This window comes from Macaca nemestrina, chromosome 17 (genome assembly GCF_043159975.1).
Source record: "Macaca nemestrina isolate mMacNem1 chromosome 17, mMacNem.hap1, whole genome shotgun sequence".
In the NCBI taxonomy this organism is placed as follows: Eukaryota; Metazoa; Chordata; class Mammalia; order Primates; family Cercopithecidae; genus Macaca; species Macaca nemestrina.
In genome coordinates, this window is record NC_092141.1 from 46,429,670 (window position 1) to 46,448,673 (window position 19,004).

General features: G+C 38.2%; 1 protein-coding gene across 1 annotated transcript in view; it reads right to left on the minus strand.

Moving 5' to 3' along the window:
• The window catches only part of LOC105476880 (apoptosis antagonizing transcription factor), a 112,462-nt gene that overhangs the window by 21,607 nt on the left and 71,851 nt on the right, over positions 1-19,004 (minus strand). The window contains exons 9-11 of the mRNA XM_011733171.2: positions 15,634-15,701; positions 13,673-13,753; positions 3,408-3,479 (exon numbers count right to left, since the gene is read on the minus strand). Of these exons, the coding sequence (XP_011731473.2) occupies positions 3,408-3,479; positions 13,673-13,753; positions 15,634-15,701 (221 nt within the window). The remainder of the gene's footprint in view (positions 1-3,407; positions 3,480-13,672; positions 13,754-15,633; positions 15,702-19,004) is intronic.

Consider the following 19,004-nt stretch of genomic DNA (forward strand, 5'->3'; position numbering starts at 1 on the left):
TTCCAACTGAATAAGGACAACAAAAAGGAGGGGGGTATGCATGGTGGCACACGCCTGTAGTCCAGCTACTCGGGAGGCTGAGGCAGGAGAATCACTTGAACCCAGGAGGCGGAGGTTGCAGTGAGCCCAAATAGTGCCATGGCACTCCAGCCTGGGTGACACAGCTAAACTCTGTCTCAAATAAAATAATAAAAAGAAATCTCATTATAATAATTTGCATTTCTTTGATTAGGTTGAAAGTGCTTATAGTTTTTGGCCCTTGAAATTTTTCTGTTTTGATTTTTAAGTCTGCTTGTTGACATGCTGTGTCCATTATTGTTACTGGGATATTCTTAGAGATTTGTAAAAACTCTTTACGTAGTAGAAAAATATGTCATCCGCTGGAATTTTTTTGTTCAAGTTCATCATTTACCTATTAACTTTGTTTTTGATGTATTTTTCAATGTGACTTTTATGTAATCAGGTCTATTAATACTTTACCTTATAGCTTCTGGCCCTGTAGTCATGCTTATAAAGTCCTTCACTACCTTAAAATCATTTAAAAAAATTCTCTATGCCCCCAGCACACCAAGAGTGACATATGTATCACTTAGGAAAAGCAAAACTATTTACTTGAGGAAAAGTAGCATGCAGTGATACTGATATTCTAACAATTATGAAATTTTCCTATTTGTGGTGTACAAATGGGACACAGAATAGAATGGTACTAGATTACTTCCACTTTTGTTTTTCCACTAAAGAAAAACAAAGGAGGATAAGCTATTACTGCTTCCTTCTTACTTAAAAGTTAACAATAACTACTGGCCCTAAAAATTCTGATACCAGGAGACAGAGTTAGTGCCTGTTTACTGTACCCATAGTTAATCTAGCCTATTCAAACCATAAAGCACAAGCAGTTGATATGGACACATCTCCCTATCCTTAGGAAACACAATGAGAATGGTGTGCACTTTGGTAAAAACAAATGTTCAGTCCTCCAGCTACAAGAATATTATTACATTCCTTAAGTAGCTAAACCAGCAGGAGAACAATGCTGGTAATTAGAAATCAGTCCATAAGGGATAGCCCTTTTTCCTTATAAATGTCACAAGGACTGTCACCCAGCAAACACATTCCTAACCCCTTCTCCCTTGCCTGCTCTACCTGGAGTGGCAACGTAACACAGTTCTGGCCAATGAAATACAAAAAGTTTGCTGAAGGGAATTCTGGGGAAGCTTTTACTTTTCTGATTAAAAACAAACAGGTATGGCTGGCACAGCTCTTTCCTCTTCCTCCTGCCTTGAATGCATGTTTGATGGCGTAAGTTGCAATAGCCATCTTGCGACCACAGGGGAAAGACCAAGAGATGTTGGTCCTAACACCACTGAGAAGCAAAAGCCATGGTCAACAATTGCCTACCACCCCTAGAATTAACCTGTCAGAAAGATGAACTTCCATTTCCTTATGTCTCTGTAGTCAGGTTTTACATTTTTTATAGACCATACCCAAATTAATTCTCATAGAGTCATTTTCAAATAATTTTTATGTCTAGCAAATAGTACACCTTCAAAAATTAGGAGTTAATATTGGTAAGATTCTGGAAAAGCTAAGTACCCCTCAAGGGATTCAAGTAAAATTCCAACTAAGAATGGGATAAAGTTGATTTCTGAATGATTTTATAGTACTATGATCAAAAGATGCCACTTATATCTAAATCAGGTTTCATTTTATGCCTGGGATAATAATGTAACCTTAAAGGATTTGGTTTAATTTTCAAAATCTAGTTCTGCTTTCTTCTTGATGTAATTTTTTCATGGCATCCTGACAGGGAATCTAAGATGCACTCATTTTACTCTGAAATTTTTAAACAGGCTGGATCCAGAAATGAACAAAAAACCATGGCCATATCTAGACATTCACTTGCAAAGCACAGGATAGCAGATGGGGTCACAAAGCCAGATATAAACATACTCAGAACTATCCACAGGCTGTTTTGTGCTCAAAATGCTGAATAAACCAAATAAAAACTAGTAATAGTGTTTGTCAAAATTTGCAGATCTCATACTTTCCAGACAAGGGGTGGAAAGTCTGATGGCATTTGGTAACAAAATACTCTCAAATAAAAAGGTTATATGTAGTTTGAGGGATAAAACTGGCAAAAACTACCTGTGCCTATATTATGACCAAAAATTTCACTTGGTAAATATGTTAAAAAATGCCTCTCATGCATTATTTACAACAAAGACAATTAAAAGCCATTTAAATGTCCAACAATTAGTGAATGGCTAAATAAATATTATAACAATATTATTTGGTCATTTAAAAAATTTAATTATTTTAATGACATGAAAACGCTCTCAGTATATAAAATATTTCCTGAATATAATTTCAGTACTATAAAAAAGAAAAACAGGAACATACTGAAAGGGAACTTATAAAAGCTGAAGTGAAATACTGTGGGATGTTAAAAGTGGCTGTCTTCTGTGTATGTGCGAGTATATACACGTACACTTCTCTCTCTCCTGACAGGCCTAGAAATAGCAACACTCACTAACAAGAAGCACCCCTAGTACCTAGATACTGGTTTCTAAATACCACAATCCACTAAAAAGAACCAGGGCTCCTTCAAGAAAGACTGATTTCAGGGCTGGAAGATGGAAAGTCTAAGATGAGCACTAAATATCTTATTGTGCCAGAAAGTAAGGAAGTACTCAAAGAATGACTGAAGACAACTTTGAAGGACACAAGCCAGTTTGAAGGCACTTCCACTATCTGGGACAATTTTAACATCAAAATAAATATAACTCATTGAAAACATGAGTCCATATTGATATAAATGAATAAATAAATGGTAAATAAATGAGGGAGAAGAGGAAGCTCTTCATTATAGAATGCCGATTAATAGATACAGAAGAAACTGTTATTTTAAAAAGGTTATCTCTGAATAGCAATATCATAAGCATACTTTTTTTTCTGTATTTCTCTCATTTCAGCTTTATAAAATAAGCATACATATCTTTTGTAAACACACTCACAATCCCCAACAAATACAACATATGCACATCTCCAGAGCACTCACTAGAGCCACTTTCAAAAGGAAAGCATATGCACAACAGCCCCAAGTACAAACGGCAAGAACATGGGCCGCCTGCCCTGTCCTAGAGAGCTCAGATGTCCCAGGGAGCTGGGCTAAAGCTCACAACAAAACAGGAAAACCAAACAAACCACCAAAGGCAGCACTGATATTTATGCAAGATTTTGGTTTGGTGTTATAGTAATTATGAGGGTGAAGAGATGTGACCCCTACTATGATGCCAATGACAAATGGTTAACTGATAAGAAGAAATGGAGAGGGCGAAGGCTGTAGAGCAGGTCAATATCAGGCTGTCATGAAGCCATTTGAGACACATAATTAATCTATTACTCACCTGGCGTCATCATTCATTGTAGTATGGTCAATAGGTGCCATGAAACTCAGTAGCTTGCTAAGGACATGAAACCTAAATAAAGCAGGAAGCAAACAGGCAGCAATATTAGTAACTATTAACCTAGGAGAGGAAACACATTCCATGAGTTAACAAACTCCAGAACCGATCACTGGAACATCTGGCTACAAAGTGGGATAGGGAAAAATTCATAGGCCCTTACCACTGTCGCTGGGATGACCAACTACAGTCATCCTATGGGATCTGTGGGGGAATGGTTCCAGGACTCCTCATGGATAAAAAAAATCCACGGATGCTCAAGTTCCTTATATAAAATGGCACAGTATTTGCATGTAATCTACACATACGGTCCCATATACTTAACTCATCTCTAGATTACTTAAAATACCTAATGCAGTGTAAATACTATGTAAGCAGTTGTTACAATATATTGTTTAGGGAATAATGACAAGAAAAAAATCTGCACTTGTTCACAGGTATAGACACAACGATCCTTTCCCCAGGCGTGAATATTTTCAATCCTTGGTTGGTTGAATCCGCAGATGTGGAACTCACAAGCATGTAGGGCTGACTGTACATTTTTCCCTTTTTCGTTAATGCTACAGGAGAAAAGTCTGATAACAGCATATTGTAAATGACAGTTCAACACAAATTCATTTATAGCACAGCCTCAAAAAAGAATAGGTACACTTGTGCTTTTGAGCAATATACAACCCTTAAACATTATTCCAGACTAAAGACAATGAGGAATTGACTACTTCATTTTCTTCCTCTACATATATCTTAAGCATTTTTCATTTTAATAGATGTCATAAAAGTCATCTACTGGCAGCAGCAAAGGTAGGGGTATAGCATCTGAATGCAACACCTCATCAACACCATCCACACTGCCACTGGTTCCCCAAGTCAGAAAAGGGATCTGTAATTCCACGTCATCTCCATGCACTAGATCCAGGGGGTCTTTCATTTCCCCCACCTTTAAATGGAGAAACACAACTGAATTCACAGTAAATTTGATTCCTAGGTCTTCAGTCTAGGTACTATGGAAGTTACATCACCTACATTTCCCACCAACTGCAAAAAAAAATATTTTGTATGATGTGTTTGAGATTCTCTAGAAAATACATGACCTTATACAGTCCAAATCATACCAAAGATAACTCAAAAGGGTATCCTTTTCTTCTCATTATAATGTGCCCTCTCTATATACATAAAATAAAATTCTAACCCAAAAAACTCTACTAGGGCAAAACACTATCCATAAACAAAATGTGGTATTTTCATGTATTCAATACATAATATTTTAAAGTTTTAGGAACACTTCTATACTTCTATCAAATAATTTAATTATTTATTATATCACCCACAGCTCAGCCTCCCAAAGGTAATTCTTTATTTCAACAAACGAATTTTACAAGAATAATACTGATAAGATTTTCCCTATTATACAAGTAATAGTGGCAGGGTGCGGTGGCTCACGCCCGTAATCCCAGCACTTTGGGAGGCTGAGGCAGAAGGATCGCTTGAAGCTAGGAGTTCAAAACCCGCCTGGACAACATAGTAAGACCCTGTCTGTACTCCCACATCAACAGAAAAAAAGTAATACAAAAGGTATAAAATACAAAAAATTAAAAAAAACAAATCCCACACAGAAAACACATACAGTTGGCTTGGCACAGTGGCTCATGCCTATAACCTGAGCACTTTGAGAGGCCAGGCAGAAGATCGCCTGAGCCCAGGAGTTCAAGACCAGCCTGGGCAACATAGCACCACCCTGTCTCTACAAAAAGTAAAAAAAACTAGCCAGGCACGGTGACTCACGCCTGTAATCCTAGTACTTTGGGAGGCCAGGGGTGGGTCAGATCACCTGAGGTCAGGGTTCAAGACCGGCCTGGCCAACATGTTGAAACCCCATCTCTACTAAAAATACAAAAATTAGCCGGGTGTGGTGGCACACGCCTGTAATCCCAGTAAATAGGGAGGTTGAGGCAGCAGAATCTCTTGAACCCGGGAGATGGAGGTTGCAGAGAACCGAGATCACGCCACTGCACTCCAGCCTGGGTGACAGAGAGAGATTTTGTTTCAAAAATAAAACAAACAAACAAAAACCAAGAAGTAAAAAAACTGGCTTGGTGCAGTGGCTCATGCCTATAATCCCAACACTTTAGGAACCTGAAGCAGGTGGATCACCTGAGGTCAGGAGTTTAAGACCAGCCTGGCCAACATAGCAAAATCCTATCTCTACTAAGAATACAAAAATTAGCCGGGCGTGGTGGTGCGCGCCTGTAATCCCAGCTACTCGGGAGGCTGAGGGAGGAGAATCGCTTGAACCCAGGAGGTGGAGGTTGCAATGAGCCGAGATCAGGCCGCTGTACTCCAGCCTGGGCGACAGAGCACAACTCTGTCTCAAAAAAATAAATAAGTAAAATAAAAAAGTAAGAAAACTAGCCAGGCATGGTGGCATGTGCCTGTAGTCCCAACTACTCGGGAGGCTGAGATGGAAGGATTGCTTAAGCCTAGGAGGTTGAGACTGCAGTGAGCCCTCAGGTCTGGGTTTTGTAGCTCAGGCTGGAGTGCAGTGGTGTGATCACGGCTCACTACAGAGTATAAGCTTATCTAAAAAACAAAAACAAATCCCACACAAAATCCTTCTACCTATAGACAGTTGTTGTTATGTTTGTTTCACACAATGATCCTTTTACATATATATTCATATAATTTTGAATGAATTCTTTCCTCACCTAGCCTTATAAGCAATGTCCCATAAACAATTTATAAATGGCTGCATATAACGGTAGGAACAGAAGTACCATATTTTCATATTTTTGAACATATACATTGCTTCTAATTCTTCACTTCTTTTTGTTGTTGTCGTTGACACAGGGTCTCAGTCACCCAGGCTGGAATGCAGTGGTGCTATCTCGGCTCACTGCAACGTCTGACTCGCAGGCTCAAGCCATCCTCCCACCTCAGCCTCCTGAGTGGCTGGAACTATAGGAGTGTACCACCATGCCCAGCTAATATGCGTATTTTCAGTAGAGACGGGGTTTCACCATGTTGCCCAGGCTGGTCTCAAACTCTTGGACTCAAGTGATCCACCTGCATTGGCCTCCAAAAGTGCTGGGATTACAGGCGTGAGCCACCACGCCCAGTCTAATTATTCACTTTTTATAAAATGAAAAAAGACCTGTCTTTTGTTGGTGATGTTTTGTTTTGTTTTTTGAGATACGGTGTTGCTTTGCTGCTCAGGCTGGAGTGCAGTGGTGCGATCACGGCCCACTATAGCCTTGACCTCCCGGGCTCAAGCCATCCCCCAACCTCTGCCTCCCAGCCCCCACCACCACCAAGGAGCTGGGACTAGAAGTGTGTGCCACCACGCCTGGCTAATTTTTAAATTTTTTTTTTTTTTTTTTGGTAGAGAGAGGGTCTTGCTATGTTGTCCAGGCTGGTCTCAAATTCCTAAGCTCAAGTGATCCTCCCACCTCAGCCTCCCAAAGTGCTGGAATTACAAGCATGAGCCACTGAGCCTGGCCAATACATAACCCTGAGATGTGAAATTGCTGAGTTGAAAGGTATGCACATGTAAACCCGACTGAGTCAAAATGCCCTCCCAAAAGTTGTGTCAATGTATGAGCATAAATATTTATAACTTTTTATTTAAATATAAAGCAAAAATACTGTTAATTAAATGTATCTTTTAATGTCCTTAGGCCTCACTAAACTTCAGTGTCCATCTGAAAGTATGATTACTATTCTTGGCTGTGTCCACAGATGGGTTTAATTCACTTTCTAGACAAAGACTATGAACTATACTCTACAGTTGTGTTATGCAATGCAGTAGCTACTAGCCACACATGGCTACTATGCATTTGAAGTGGGGCTAGTCTGAACTGAGATGTACTGTAATTAAGTATAAGATACAAACCAGATTTTGAAGACTTGGGACAAAAAAAAATACATGTCATCAATAATTCTTAAAATAATAAATTTTTGAAATAATATTTTTATATATTGGTAAATGAAATTTGTTATTAAAATCAAGTTCATCTTTTACTTTTTACTTTTTCAATGTGGCTACTAGAACATTTAAAATTGCATGTATAATATTAAATAATAAAAATACATATTAATATTTTTATTAGATGTCACTGCGCTGTAGAATATCTTTACATTTAATACAATATAGTTAATAACTATTAACTACATGATGAAATATAGGCTTTAGGAAGAAATCAGATTAAAGACCATTTAGTAATCTGTACTTAGCATAACGTATTCATCTAATCTCAATACTACTGAAAACGGGTGTATGTTTTAATATTAAATCACCTTTTCCCAACCATACTAAGAAAAGATAAATATTATTTTGTTGTGGAAGAACAGACCAACACAGTAAGACATCATATTATTAAAGGCTCGGGAGTTTGATCAACTTACATTATGATTTCTGATTAAATCATAACTAAATCCACTTATATGTAATGCTGACTAGAATACTGATAATCAATAATTATAATTACTGTATTTCCAAAAACCAAAATTTTTTTTAAAAAACATTATTTTCTAGCATCCAATTAGCAAGTCTGACCAGGCTGTATCATTTGAACTAATGAAGTGTTATTATTTAAACTGTTTCTAGAAGGTAATGTTAATCTTTGCTACATTTCTGGAAGTCTTACATGTACAACCCTATCACAAACAAGGAGCAAAAACTGCTCAGTGTTGGGCCCTAGTATCAGTGATGATAGATGGCATACACTGTCTGTTCTTGAAGTCTAACTCTAGAAAGTTGTTTATAATATTCTCATCTAGCCTGGGAGGGCCACTTGGTTTAACCCCTTAGGAAAGGATGCTAAGGTAGCCAAGGCATCATTCTGATGCCTGTATAGAGTTGGTCTTGCCAGTGAAACAACTCAATATCCAGAGATTAGAAGAGCAGGCTCTGGAATCAGACCAATTAGTTCAAATCCCAGTTTGCTACTTACTAACTATGTAATGCTGGCAATGTTACATCACATGAATTAGCTCATTTAATCTGCATAACAACCCTATGAAATGTCACTTCTATGATCATACTCCTTTCACAGATGAGGACACTGAAGCACAGAGATGTAAAGAAATTTGTCCAAAGTCTCCAGGCCGGGAAATGGAAAAGTCAGCTTTCAAACCTAGGAAGTTTGGCTCCAGAGCTTGCGCTCTTTCTGCCTCTGCATGTAAATTGCTTAGCAGTGCCTGACCGGGGATTTCTGGAGATGTCCGTTGCTATGCTATTGCTGAGTAAAGACTACTCCCTGATTCTGACCACATCCTCACATTTATGGTCTCAAGATGAGCCAGGTGAGTACAGATGACAAAACCAAAACCAATTCAACACACATGAACTCATATTACAAACTTTTTGTTCTGTAATAATTTTAGGTTTCTAAGACCTCACATTACAACTTGCTGTGATGTCTCCTTATTCTGAAATCTGATACAGTCCCTCAGTCCTTGTTTTCTCATTATTTTGACACTTGACGAGTGCAGGTCAGTTATTTGGTAGAGTGTCTCACAATGTGGGTTTGTATGCTGTTTTATGATGAGATTAAGGTTAGGCATTTTGTGGCAAGAATGCCACAGAAATGATGTTGTATCTTTCTACTGAAGACAGGGGGGTGTGGATATGTCTCTTTACTGGTGCTGTTCATCTTGAACACTTGGTTAAGGTGGCATCTGCTAGATTATTGCAAAGCCACTATGTTTCTCTTCGTAATGGACAAATATCTTGGGGGAGATACTTAGAGACCATATAAGTACAGTTTCTCCTCAAACTTTTGCCCATTGATTTTAGCATCTATGGGTGAACCTTGCCTGCAAAAATCATTAGGGTGGGGTTTCCCTAGTGGTGGTTTTCTATTTCTCTCATTCCCTCTATAACTGGATTCCAAAAGGCTTTTATGAAACAAACCAATCAAGACAGTAAAAGTTTACACAGAAATTCTAGAGGCCTTTTAAGTATGGAAAGTTTTAGTTTGAGGTTTCTGGAATTCTTCAGTAACCAAAGGCAAATATTTCACGTGAAGAAATGTGATCATAAATGAAATGCTGCTGCCCTTTGTGATTTCTCTGACGCACCAGGCGCTCCTGACCCCTTACTAAACAACTGTCTTGTATTCACCGCTGTCACTAACCTCCTCCTGCCCTCCTCCCTCAATGGCCACTGTTCCTCAGCATTCTTTACGAGCTCCTCTTACCCTGTCTATCTCACGTATGTTGACATTCTTCAGGATTCTACTCTTGTCACTCTGTATTCTTGTCACACTGTACTCTCCCCGGGAAACAGCAATTAAGCTGTTGCCAAACTATCAACTAATAAATACCTACATCCTCCTCTTGACTGAAAAATCTCTCAACTTGGATTTCTGAAGGGTCAGAAACTGAATCCACTCCTTCCCTCAAAAAACAACAACAAAAAAGATGTTCTACTTGCAGCCCCTCTTTTACACATATCAATGATTACTACCAAGACCTATCTAGTTCCCTGAAACCCTGGGAGTCATTCCAACCTTCTCACTTTCCTTTACCTCTTCATGTGCGGCCACTCCTAAGTAAAAACTACTCACCTGTATAAATGTCTCTCAATCTGTCATCTCCTATTCCTTCCAGGCCTCGCTCTCATAACTTTCTAGTCCTTTATAGAAAATCTCCTACAATTACCTTTTTTTTTTTTTTTTAGACGGGGTCTCGCTCTGTCACTCAGGCTGGAGTGCAGTGGCATGATCTCTGCTCACTGAAACCTCTGCCTCCTGGGTTCAAGCAATTCTCCTGCCTCAGTCTCTGGAGTAGCTGGGACTACAGGCACATGTTATCACACCTGGCTAATTTTTGTATTATTAGTAGAGACGAGGTTTCACCATGTTGGCCAGGCTGGTCTCAAATTCCTGACCTCAAGCCATCCACCTGCCTCAGCCTCCCAAAATGCTGGGATTACAGGCGTGAGCCACTGCGCCCAGCCAATCATCTTTCTAAAATGTGAATGTGATAACAATATTCCTCTGCCTAAAATCTTTCAATGACTCACTACAGTCTACAGAATAAAGTCCAAAATTCTTAACATGGCCATGATCTATCATTCACCCATGCATGCAGCCTTATCTCCTGTCATTCTCTCATATTCACTTTTGGTGCCTGTACAGGCCAGTTGGTCCTAGCAGTGAAACAATTCAACATCCAGAGGTTAGAAGAACAGGCTCTGGAATCAGACCAATTAGTTCAAATCCCAGTTTGCTACAAAAGTCTCTGCCAAAACAAATTACAGTTCCCAAAATGGGCCCCACACTCTCTCAAGCTTACAAACCTTTTTGCACACATTCTCTTTGCCTTCCACTGGGCAAACACCTACTAATCTCTCAGGCTCAGTGAGGATGTCTTCTTGTGCAAGTCTTCCTGAGCAGTCTGCATCCCTCAAGGGTGGAGCAGGATTATTTCTACTGCTACACCACCCACACAGTACCTCAGTTAGCTAGGGTCTGCCACCCTCTCCAGACTAGTTGGCTTTCTGATTCTGTGGGTTCAGCATCCACAGATTTAATCAACCATGGATCAAAAATACTTAAGACATAAATGATTGTGTCTACATTGAATATGTCCCAATTTTTTTTCTTGTTATTATTCCCTAAACGGTGTAGTATAACAATTATTTATATGGCATTTGTATTGAATTAGGGATTATAAGTAATCTAGAGACTATTTAAAGTATACGGAGGATGCGTGTAGGTTATATGCAAATACTATGCCATTTTATATAAGGAAATTGAGCATTGTGGATTTTGGTGTCTGTAGGGGTGGGGGTGTGGGAGTGTTTGTGCGTCCTGGAACCAATCCTCCACATATACCACAGATGATGTGTACGCTCCCTGAGGGCAGACTGGGTCTTAACTACCACCTAATGACCATCTTCCTAGAGGGTGAAGGACAGTAAAACCACTTATTATTTAATATTTTCATGTTTAACCCTGTTTAAAAAGAATGCCTCTTGCCAGAATAAGATTTTACTGCCTCTGGATAGATGAGAATGTGGGGATCTCCACCGCTATCGAAATGCTGCAAAAGCAAAGGTATCTAATTGCACTGACACATACCTGTAATCAACAGTTTAATGAAGCTAGTTGAATTCATTAATATAAAAAGCAGTTGCTATTAAAACAAAATCCTGGTTTTTTTCCTTTCAAACTGATAAATCGAACATTTTTGAATGCCTACTATGTACCAGATATTTGCACATGATTTCATTTAATTCCCATACCAAATCCCCAAAGCAGGATTATCTCCACTTAGTAAATGAGAAAAGTGAGGCCCAGAGAATAAAGAACAAAACCAAAATCATATCACCAGACAGAGCCAGGATTTGAACGCAAGTCTTGTGATTTGAAATCCTAAGCTCTTCCTTCTAGAGAACATTTATGTCCTCATAAAATTACAATTTTAAAAGTACATTACTGGAGAAAAATTTGCTCCCCAAAATAAAGAATAAGATAATTATTCAGCCTAGTCACCTATGAAGTACTATTAGTAACATTCTTCTTTAAATCCTTGAAGTGGGCTGGGGGGAGACAGGTACAGGAGAGACGTGTCAGTAAACAAATAAATGAACACTAGGAAAAGAGACTGACCCAACCTTGGAATACTGGTAGCAATAATAATGACAGCAGTAATGGCAATAAACACTTATATAGTGCTTACTATGTACCTGGTGCTATTCTAAGAGCCATACATATACTATTCATTTAATCCTCACAGCAACCCTTCAAGGCTGGTATATTATCATATCCATTTTACAGATGAAGAAACTAGCACAGAGTTAAAGGGTCTTGCCCAAAGTAGCTACTAATCAATGTCAAAGCTGGGATTCAAACTCAGGCAGTCTGGGTCTTAAGTCCATGCTCTTCACCTCTAAAAATGAACCTAGAGAACTATGAAAATTTGGAAATTTCAAGATATAAAAAGAGGTAAGCAAATTCTAACAATTTAACCTGAGATTTAAAAAAAGCGACCCTAAATCAAAGGATGATACTTTGCAAAGTTGATGATACTGTGTACTTTTGCAAAGTTAAAGAAAAATCAGCATTTCCTGATGAGTTGTGGTAAATACTAAAACAAGTTAATTAAAGTAACTGAAAAAATCTACTTCTCTGAAGATCTTTAAAAATCAGACCCACATTTGTCTAAAGGGAATTTAATGACAGGCAGGTTCTAATAAGGATGTGGGTTTAACTACCTGCCTGAAACTGTCCTAAAACAAGTTAAGATTTTCTCTCAGTGTGCACCTGAATTACAGGCAGTCTCTTTGACACTGAGACTTTGTGTGATGATACTGTGTTTCACACACACACGGCAGTTACCAAGTCTAACAGTACAGCGAGGTCAGTTTCCACTTTGCTCCTTCTCGTATGTGTGCCCTTATAAAACTCTGTAAAGAACTCACAGGGGAGGGTTTTCCTAAACTCAGCAATTTCTCTATTTTCTCATAAACATTTTATTTCTCCTCTCATTTAAAAACTTCGTTAACATTCCCTGTAGTCCTTCACTTATATCTTTTTAGCATACTGTGTGCACATATGGCTCATGAAAATGGACCAATAAGACAATAACATTTTTATTTTTATTATTTTTTTTTAGATGGAGTCTCACTCTGTAGCCCAGGCAGGAGTGTAATGGCACGATCTTGGCTCACTGCAACCTCCGCCTCCCGGGTTCTCCTGTCTCAGCCTCCTGAGTAGCTGGGACTATAGAAGCCCACCACCACACCCAGCTAATTTTTGTATTTTCAGTAGAGACACCATGTTGGCCAGGATGGTCTGGATCTCCTGACCTCAAGTGATCCGCCCACTTCAGCCTCCCAAAGTGCTAGGATTACAGGCATGAGCCACTGCGTCTGGCCATAACATTTTTATATGTTTCTATAGAAATTAATTGTTAAAATTAATACAATTTCAACTATCTTTTGTTTTCTTATTTTTTCTCTTTCAAAGGAATGCATATATTATTTCACTCATCCATTCACAACAGTAGCACAAAAGTCAATGAAACTATATTTCCATTTTAGAATAAGAAAAACTGAGTTGCAAAAACCTTCAAATATTGTTTATTTTTCTGATCCTTAAAAACAGAATCATCAGAAGAAAAAGAAAAATGACATAACAGCCAGAATGAAAGAGAAGAGATACATACACAATATATGTTGACATTTTTTCTGAAAAGGAACTCACCGAAGTTTCCTGCCTTTGCTGGCTTTCCTATCTACTTTTTTGTGGATTTTGCTTCGTAACTTCTGGATTGCAAGCCACTGCCTGGAAAATTCACAAGCAATATTATGCATCATCACTAACAAAAATAGTTATACATATTGACAAATTGGAATTATTCTAACAACCTGCAGAAAGAAATCATCAACCTACATCAAGTTCCTTAAGATAGTTTGGGGCCAAACTGACTAATCAATTGAACAGGATTTGTGTAATGGTAAAACAGCAAATGGCAGCTGGGAAATTCTACAGCAAATTTGGTTAACAATGCTCCTTAGTATTTGGAGTTGCTGTGACAAGCACTAAATCTACCAGTCTGCAGGCAAACCCATCAAATTTAGTATAGCTGCTTGGGTTTTCTTTTAATGTTTTAGCTATGCAGCATGTTCTATTACTAATGTTGCAACTGCTGGTTGGTTTGAATGCATGAATTTTTAAAATCTAACTCTCCCTTTGGTAATCCTTCAGTGCTTTTTCTTGTGCTTTCCAATTTTTCCTAATTTTTAAATAATTATCCACTACTGATACTGATACTAGTTTTCAATTGTTTTCAATTGTTTAATTTTATTTGTTTTAAATTGTTAATTTTCATTTCATCTATAAATACTTCAGTACGTGTTGCTATACAAGAGGAGATATAAGGACTCTTCTCCCCTCAATATAATCTCAATACCATTACCACATCTAAAAAAAAAAGTCAACAATAATTCTTTATTATCAAATATTCAGTCAGTCTTCACATTTCCTGGAATGTCTCAATTTTACAGTTGGCTTGTTTGGATCAGAATCCAAACAAGATTCACATATTCTGCAGTCATTTTAGATACAAAGGAATTAATTTTTCAATAAGGGATACTAGGCTAAGAAAATCTTCATAAATTGCTCATATGAACTAAAGCGAAAAAAAGAAAAAGAAGGAGAAACAGCAGCAGCAGCTAGTCATCTTACCTGATTTATACAACGAAAACTCAACACCAGAAAAAAAAAAAATCTAGGGAAATCCAATTACTGTAATCTTAATATAATCTTAATTACCATAATCTATTTTATTGTAAAGTCAGATAAATGTACAATATAATCACCACTTAAATGCAATTTGCTCTATCACATTAAATTTATAGTGAACAGCTCTCTATAACATTCCAGAGATAAACGAAACATCAACAACATCCTACCCTAAAATTCAAATAATATTTTACTCAAATAAAATTATTTCATCAACACAAATTTTTCACTGCTTTCTCGAAAGGCTGCTCTGCCTAGAATCCCATTCTGGCACTTGCAGCTTTTGTTTCCTTTCATGCTTTTGCAAATTATGGCTCATGGCTATTTAAATGTACACTATTCATTAGGTAGCACTCTAAATGCCCTTTTTATTTTCCAACCACAGGATGAAGCATACACACAAGAGCCTTCCTTCACTACTTTACATTCTGCCCTGACATCTGGGTAATGCTGCCACGTACCATTTCTAATTGTGCTGAAGCTTTTACTGAAGGGGTGGAGGTCTAAATTAGGGCAGACTCTAACAAAGCAGATTCGACTGAGAGCAAGGAACCTGTTGTGTGCAGTGCCATGTTCTGACAGCTGAGAGCTCACATTTGGGTGGCTGCTTTGTATCCACTGGTCAACAGATTGATATGGATACAATCACAACGCAAACCAGGGAGCAAAGAGCATCAGAAAGACTTGGGAAAACAAACTCTGAAAACAAACACATTGGTGTTTTATAATTTCTTTTCAAATTGTACTTTAGGCAATGTAGGGTAAACAATTAGTCACGTTTTCTTTCTAGCTCTTGTTATCTTGCTTAACTTCAATAATTATAGGACCAATCATTGCTTTGCAGGTAGACTTAAAGGAACTCAAGGGGAGAAACTATTACATAGGCTGCTTGCATGAACAGAAAGCTGTATCTAGATTACCTTCCCATGGCCACCTGATCGTTGGGATCCAAGGAGCTGGTCTTCCGTTCTATGAGTTCTCGAAGGAGCTAGGGGAAAAAGGAAAGCAATAAATTTACTTATCATCTTCCAGTACAACTGGTTTAAAAGGGCAGAGAAGGAATTCTGAATGGCATAGTGGCAGCTCTAAAACTACAATCAATAAGGGACAACACAGTGGCAAGAGCATTACTGAATTCCCTTTAACCCTTTCATAGTTATATATCTTTAAAAAGGTGGCTCACTAGCCGGGCGTGGTAGCGGGCGCCCGTAGTCCCAGCTACTTGGGAGGCTGAGGCGGGAGAATGGCGTGAACCCGGGGGGCGGAGCTTGCAGTGAGCCGAGATCGCGCCACTGCACTCCAGCCTGGGAGACACAGCGAGACTCCGTCTCAAAAAAAAAAAAAAAAAAAAAAAAAAGGTGGCTCTAGCAGTAGCTGAGAACAGAAGTCCATTTGGAAGACTTATTGTACTGCAGTTCATTTCAAATACATCAATGAGTGTGCAACATTCCCTTCATTGTTTTTATGATTAGTTTTGTTCACTCCATCGATATCAATGGAGAATCTTTAAAAGGTCAGGTGGGAAGGGCCATGTGGCAAAAAGGGAAATGCATCAGCTCCTCACCAATAGGATAATGGTGCAAGGTTAACTTCTGAACTATAACCTCCAACAGTCAGAAAGGTCTTCCTCAGGCAAAAAGCCTTTACTGTTCGTAATTAAAAGTGTGCGCATCATCCTCTTGTTTCCCATACCTGCTACTCTACCACGCTTGGTATTAAGTGATTTAGCCACACATGATACCAACACATTCATAGCCAAAAAATTTTAAGAGGGAGGGAACCTAAAGAAAGTCATTTGTATACTGCAAATATACCACAGAAGATTAGTCTCTCGTCCCATATAATAAACTCCATGGGAGTTATTCTAAATGACTCTTCTACTGTCATTTTAACCCTGACTCCACTGCACCCAGTTGAAATCTGCGTCTGTACCTTTCGTACAGACTTATGAATCTGCACTGAATCTTAAAAGTCCTGGGTGAAGAGAAGCAATGGTTTTAAAAGTTAAACACTAAAGGAGAAAAACCCTAAATTACGATAATAGAACTACAAGTACTATATGCAGAGAAAGAGAAACAGAGATTAAAATTCCAAAAATCTTCTGAGAGAAATTTAAGTGAAGATGCTAAGATAAACTAGTTCTGCTAATCATCTGTCAATAATCCAAGTTTGACCTTAAAACTTGTTTCTTCATAAAAATTAGCCATTATTTTGTAGGTGAGGCACGGTGGCAATAGAGATATTTCACCAAATCAAATAGCTGAAGCCTGTGGGAGGATGAAGAAACAGAAATAAATCCCTCTGAAAGCAGGTCTCTTTCTAATGTCATATGTTTATGTAAGTAGGCACTGGAAGAAGTAAAATAAATTTATAAAAATATTCACTTCCAAAAGATGAATCTTTATTGAAAAAGGGAAAAGGATATCTCAATTGCAATTAGAAAACCTCCCGTGATGTTTTTTCATTTGCTTATTTTGGACATTATTACCACAGCAATTATGTTTAAGAATGCAGGGACCAGAAGCCGCTGGTTTTATTATCACTAGAAAACAGCAAGCTATTTCTCTACCCTGTTTATCTGATTGATTCCCAACATCTTTCTGGCAGCCAATCTATCAGTTTATCTCTCCTACTTCATCACAGTCACTTCTGGCAGCTAAATACAAGATCCAAATCCAGTGTTACACAGACATACGACACAGTAAACCTATGTAACACTGCTGCTGTGTAAACAGCTGCCCTTAAGGCTAAGCAGAAATGGGCTTCTGGTTCCCAGTCAATATTCTGTCAGAAGCAAGGAGTAGGGGGAGTGAGAGGGAGTGGTTAATAATAATTATAAAGAAGAAATAAAAGAGAAAGAAAAATTAAAAGGAAGGAAAATAATGGAATAATTGCATTTCATTGCCCTTACCTTGTTCCAGCCACACAAAAGATTACAACAACCATTCCTGGTTTTCCTAATTTTCTCAGATCCCTTGAGACTGGGCAGTCAGGGTCACTGGGGAGGAAGTGCTCATGGAAGGCTGCCTCAGCACAACAGGGTGATCCTCGGGAAGAATATGCCCTTGCCGAAGGCTGGAAATTGGAGCTCACAACTGCAGTGGATCTATTACACTTGCAGTGGTCTCCACAATTCCAACACCAAGTTGGTGCAGCATTTACTTTCAAGCACTTTGTGTACTATATATAGTCCGAGCTACATTTTCACACACAAGCGCTCTGTATGACTATTTTTACTCATTCATGACTTGGAAGATTGTTTTATTGGTCTATCTAGCTAGGTGTAGTTTATTCAGTCCAATATTTCAGAAGATTCTGTTGTGTCCATGGTAAGAAAAAGAAAGCAACAACAACAAAAAATACAGTTAAACAAATATTACTGTTTCCCACAGCTACCATTATCACTGGGTTTAAATTTAATTATAAAATTGCTTTCAAAAAAGTTGCTAAAAAAAAAAGATTTGAGGATATTGGCTGAAGAATTCAATTTTCTGATTTTAATTTGTATAGCTTTAACTTTACAAATAAACCTTTCTACTAAAATTAGAGCCTTTTATTTCAACAATGATGATACAGTATTTGTAGTAATTTTCTATGTGATTTGGAAAATGGAGAGACAGATAAAATGTTTTTGCTCTAGTCTGTTAAAATTCCTCCAGAGAATCAATTCAGAAAGGCTTGATTATACCTCTAGTCCTAGGGGAAAATCATAGATACAGTTAGGTTTTCAGGTCGGCCACAGAAACCTATTTAACCCATACCAATATACCTGAGGAACAGCACTAATAGTACTACTAAGCATCTAATCAACATTTATAATACTTTCACTAGAAAAAAATGCATGCTAGAAACAGTTAAAAATGGCAGATTGAACACATTAGTTTCTCTCTTCTCAACCCCTTTAAGAGACAGTTGAGGAATAAAATAAATACTAACTTACAAGAAAAAAGAGAAAGGGAGAGCTAATGAGTGCATATTTTCATAAATTTTTCCAAGACAGTAAGGACATGCAGGAGTTATCACCCAAATGCCCAGAGTGAATAAAAGTGAAGATGAAGCCAATTGTATTAGGCTGCAGAATTCCTGTGAGGATCAGCTCTCTGGCAGTTACCACGCAAGGTGGGAAAAAGAGAAGGAACAGAACCACTTGGCCCTTCTCCATTATCCCACACGGCCAAGTGACTAACCACCTCTACCATCCACCTCCGCTCGCGAGAAGAAAGAAATTTTATTCTTTGGAAAAACTGAACCACAGAAGTTCCAGAATAGAGGATACCAGGCAAAGAAGGCT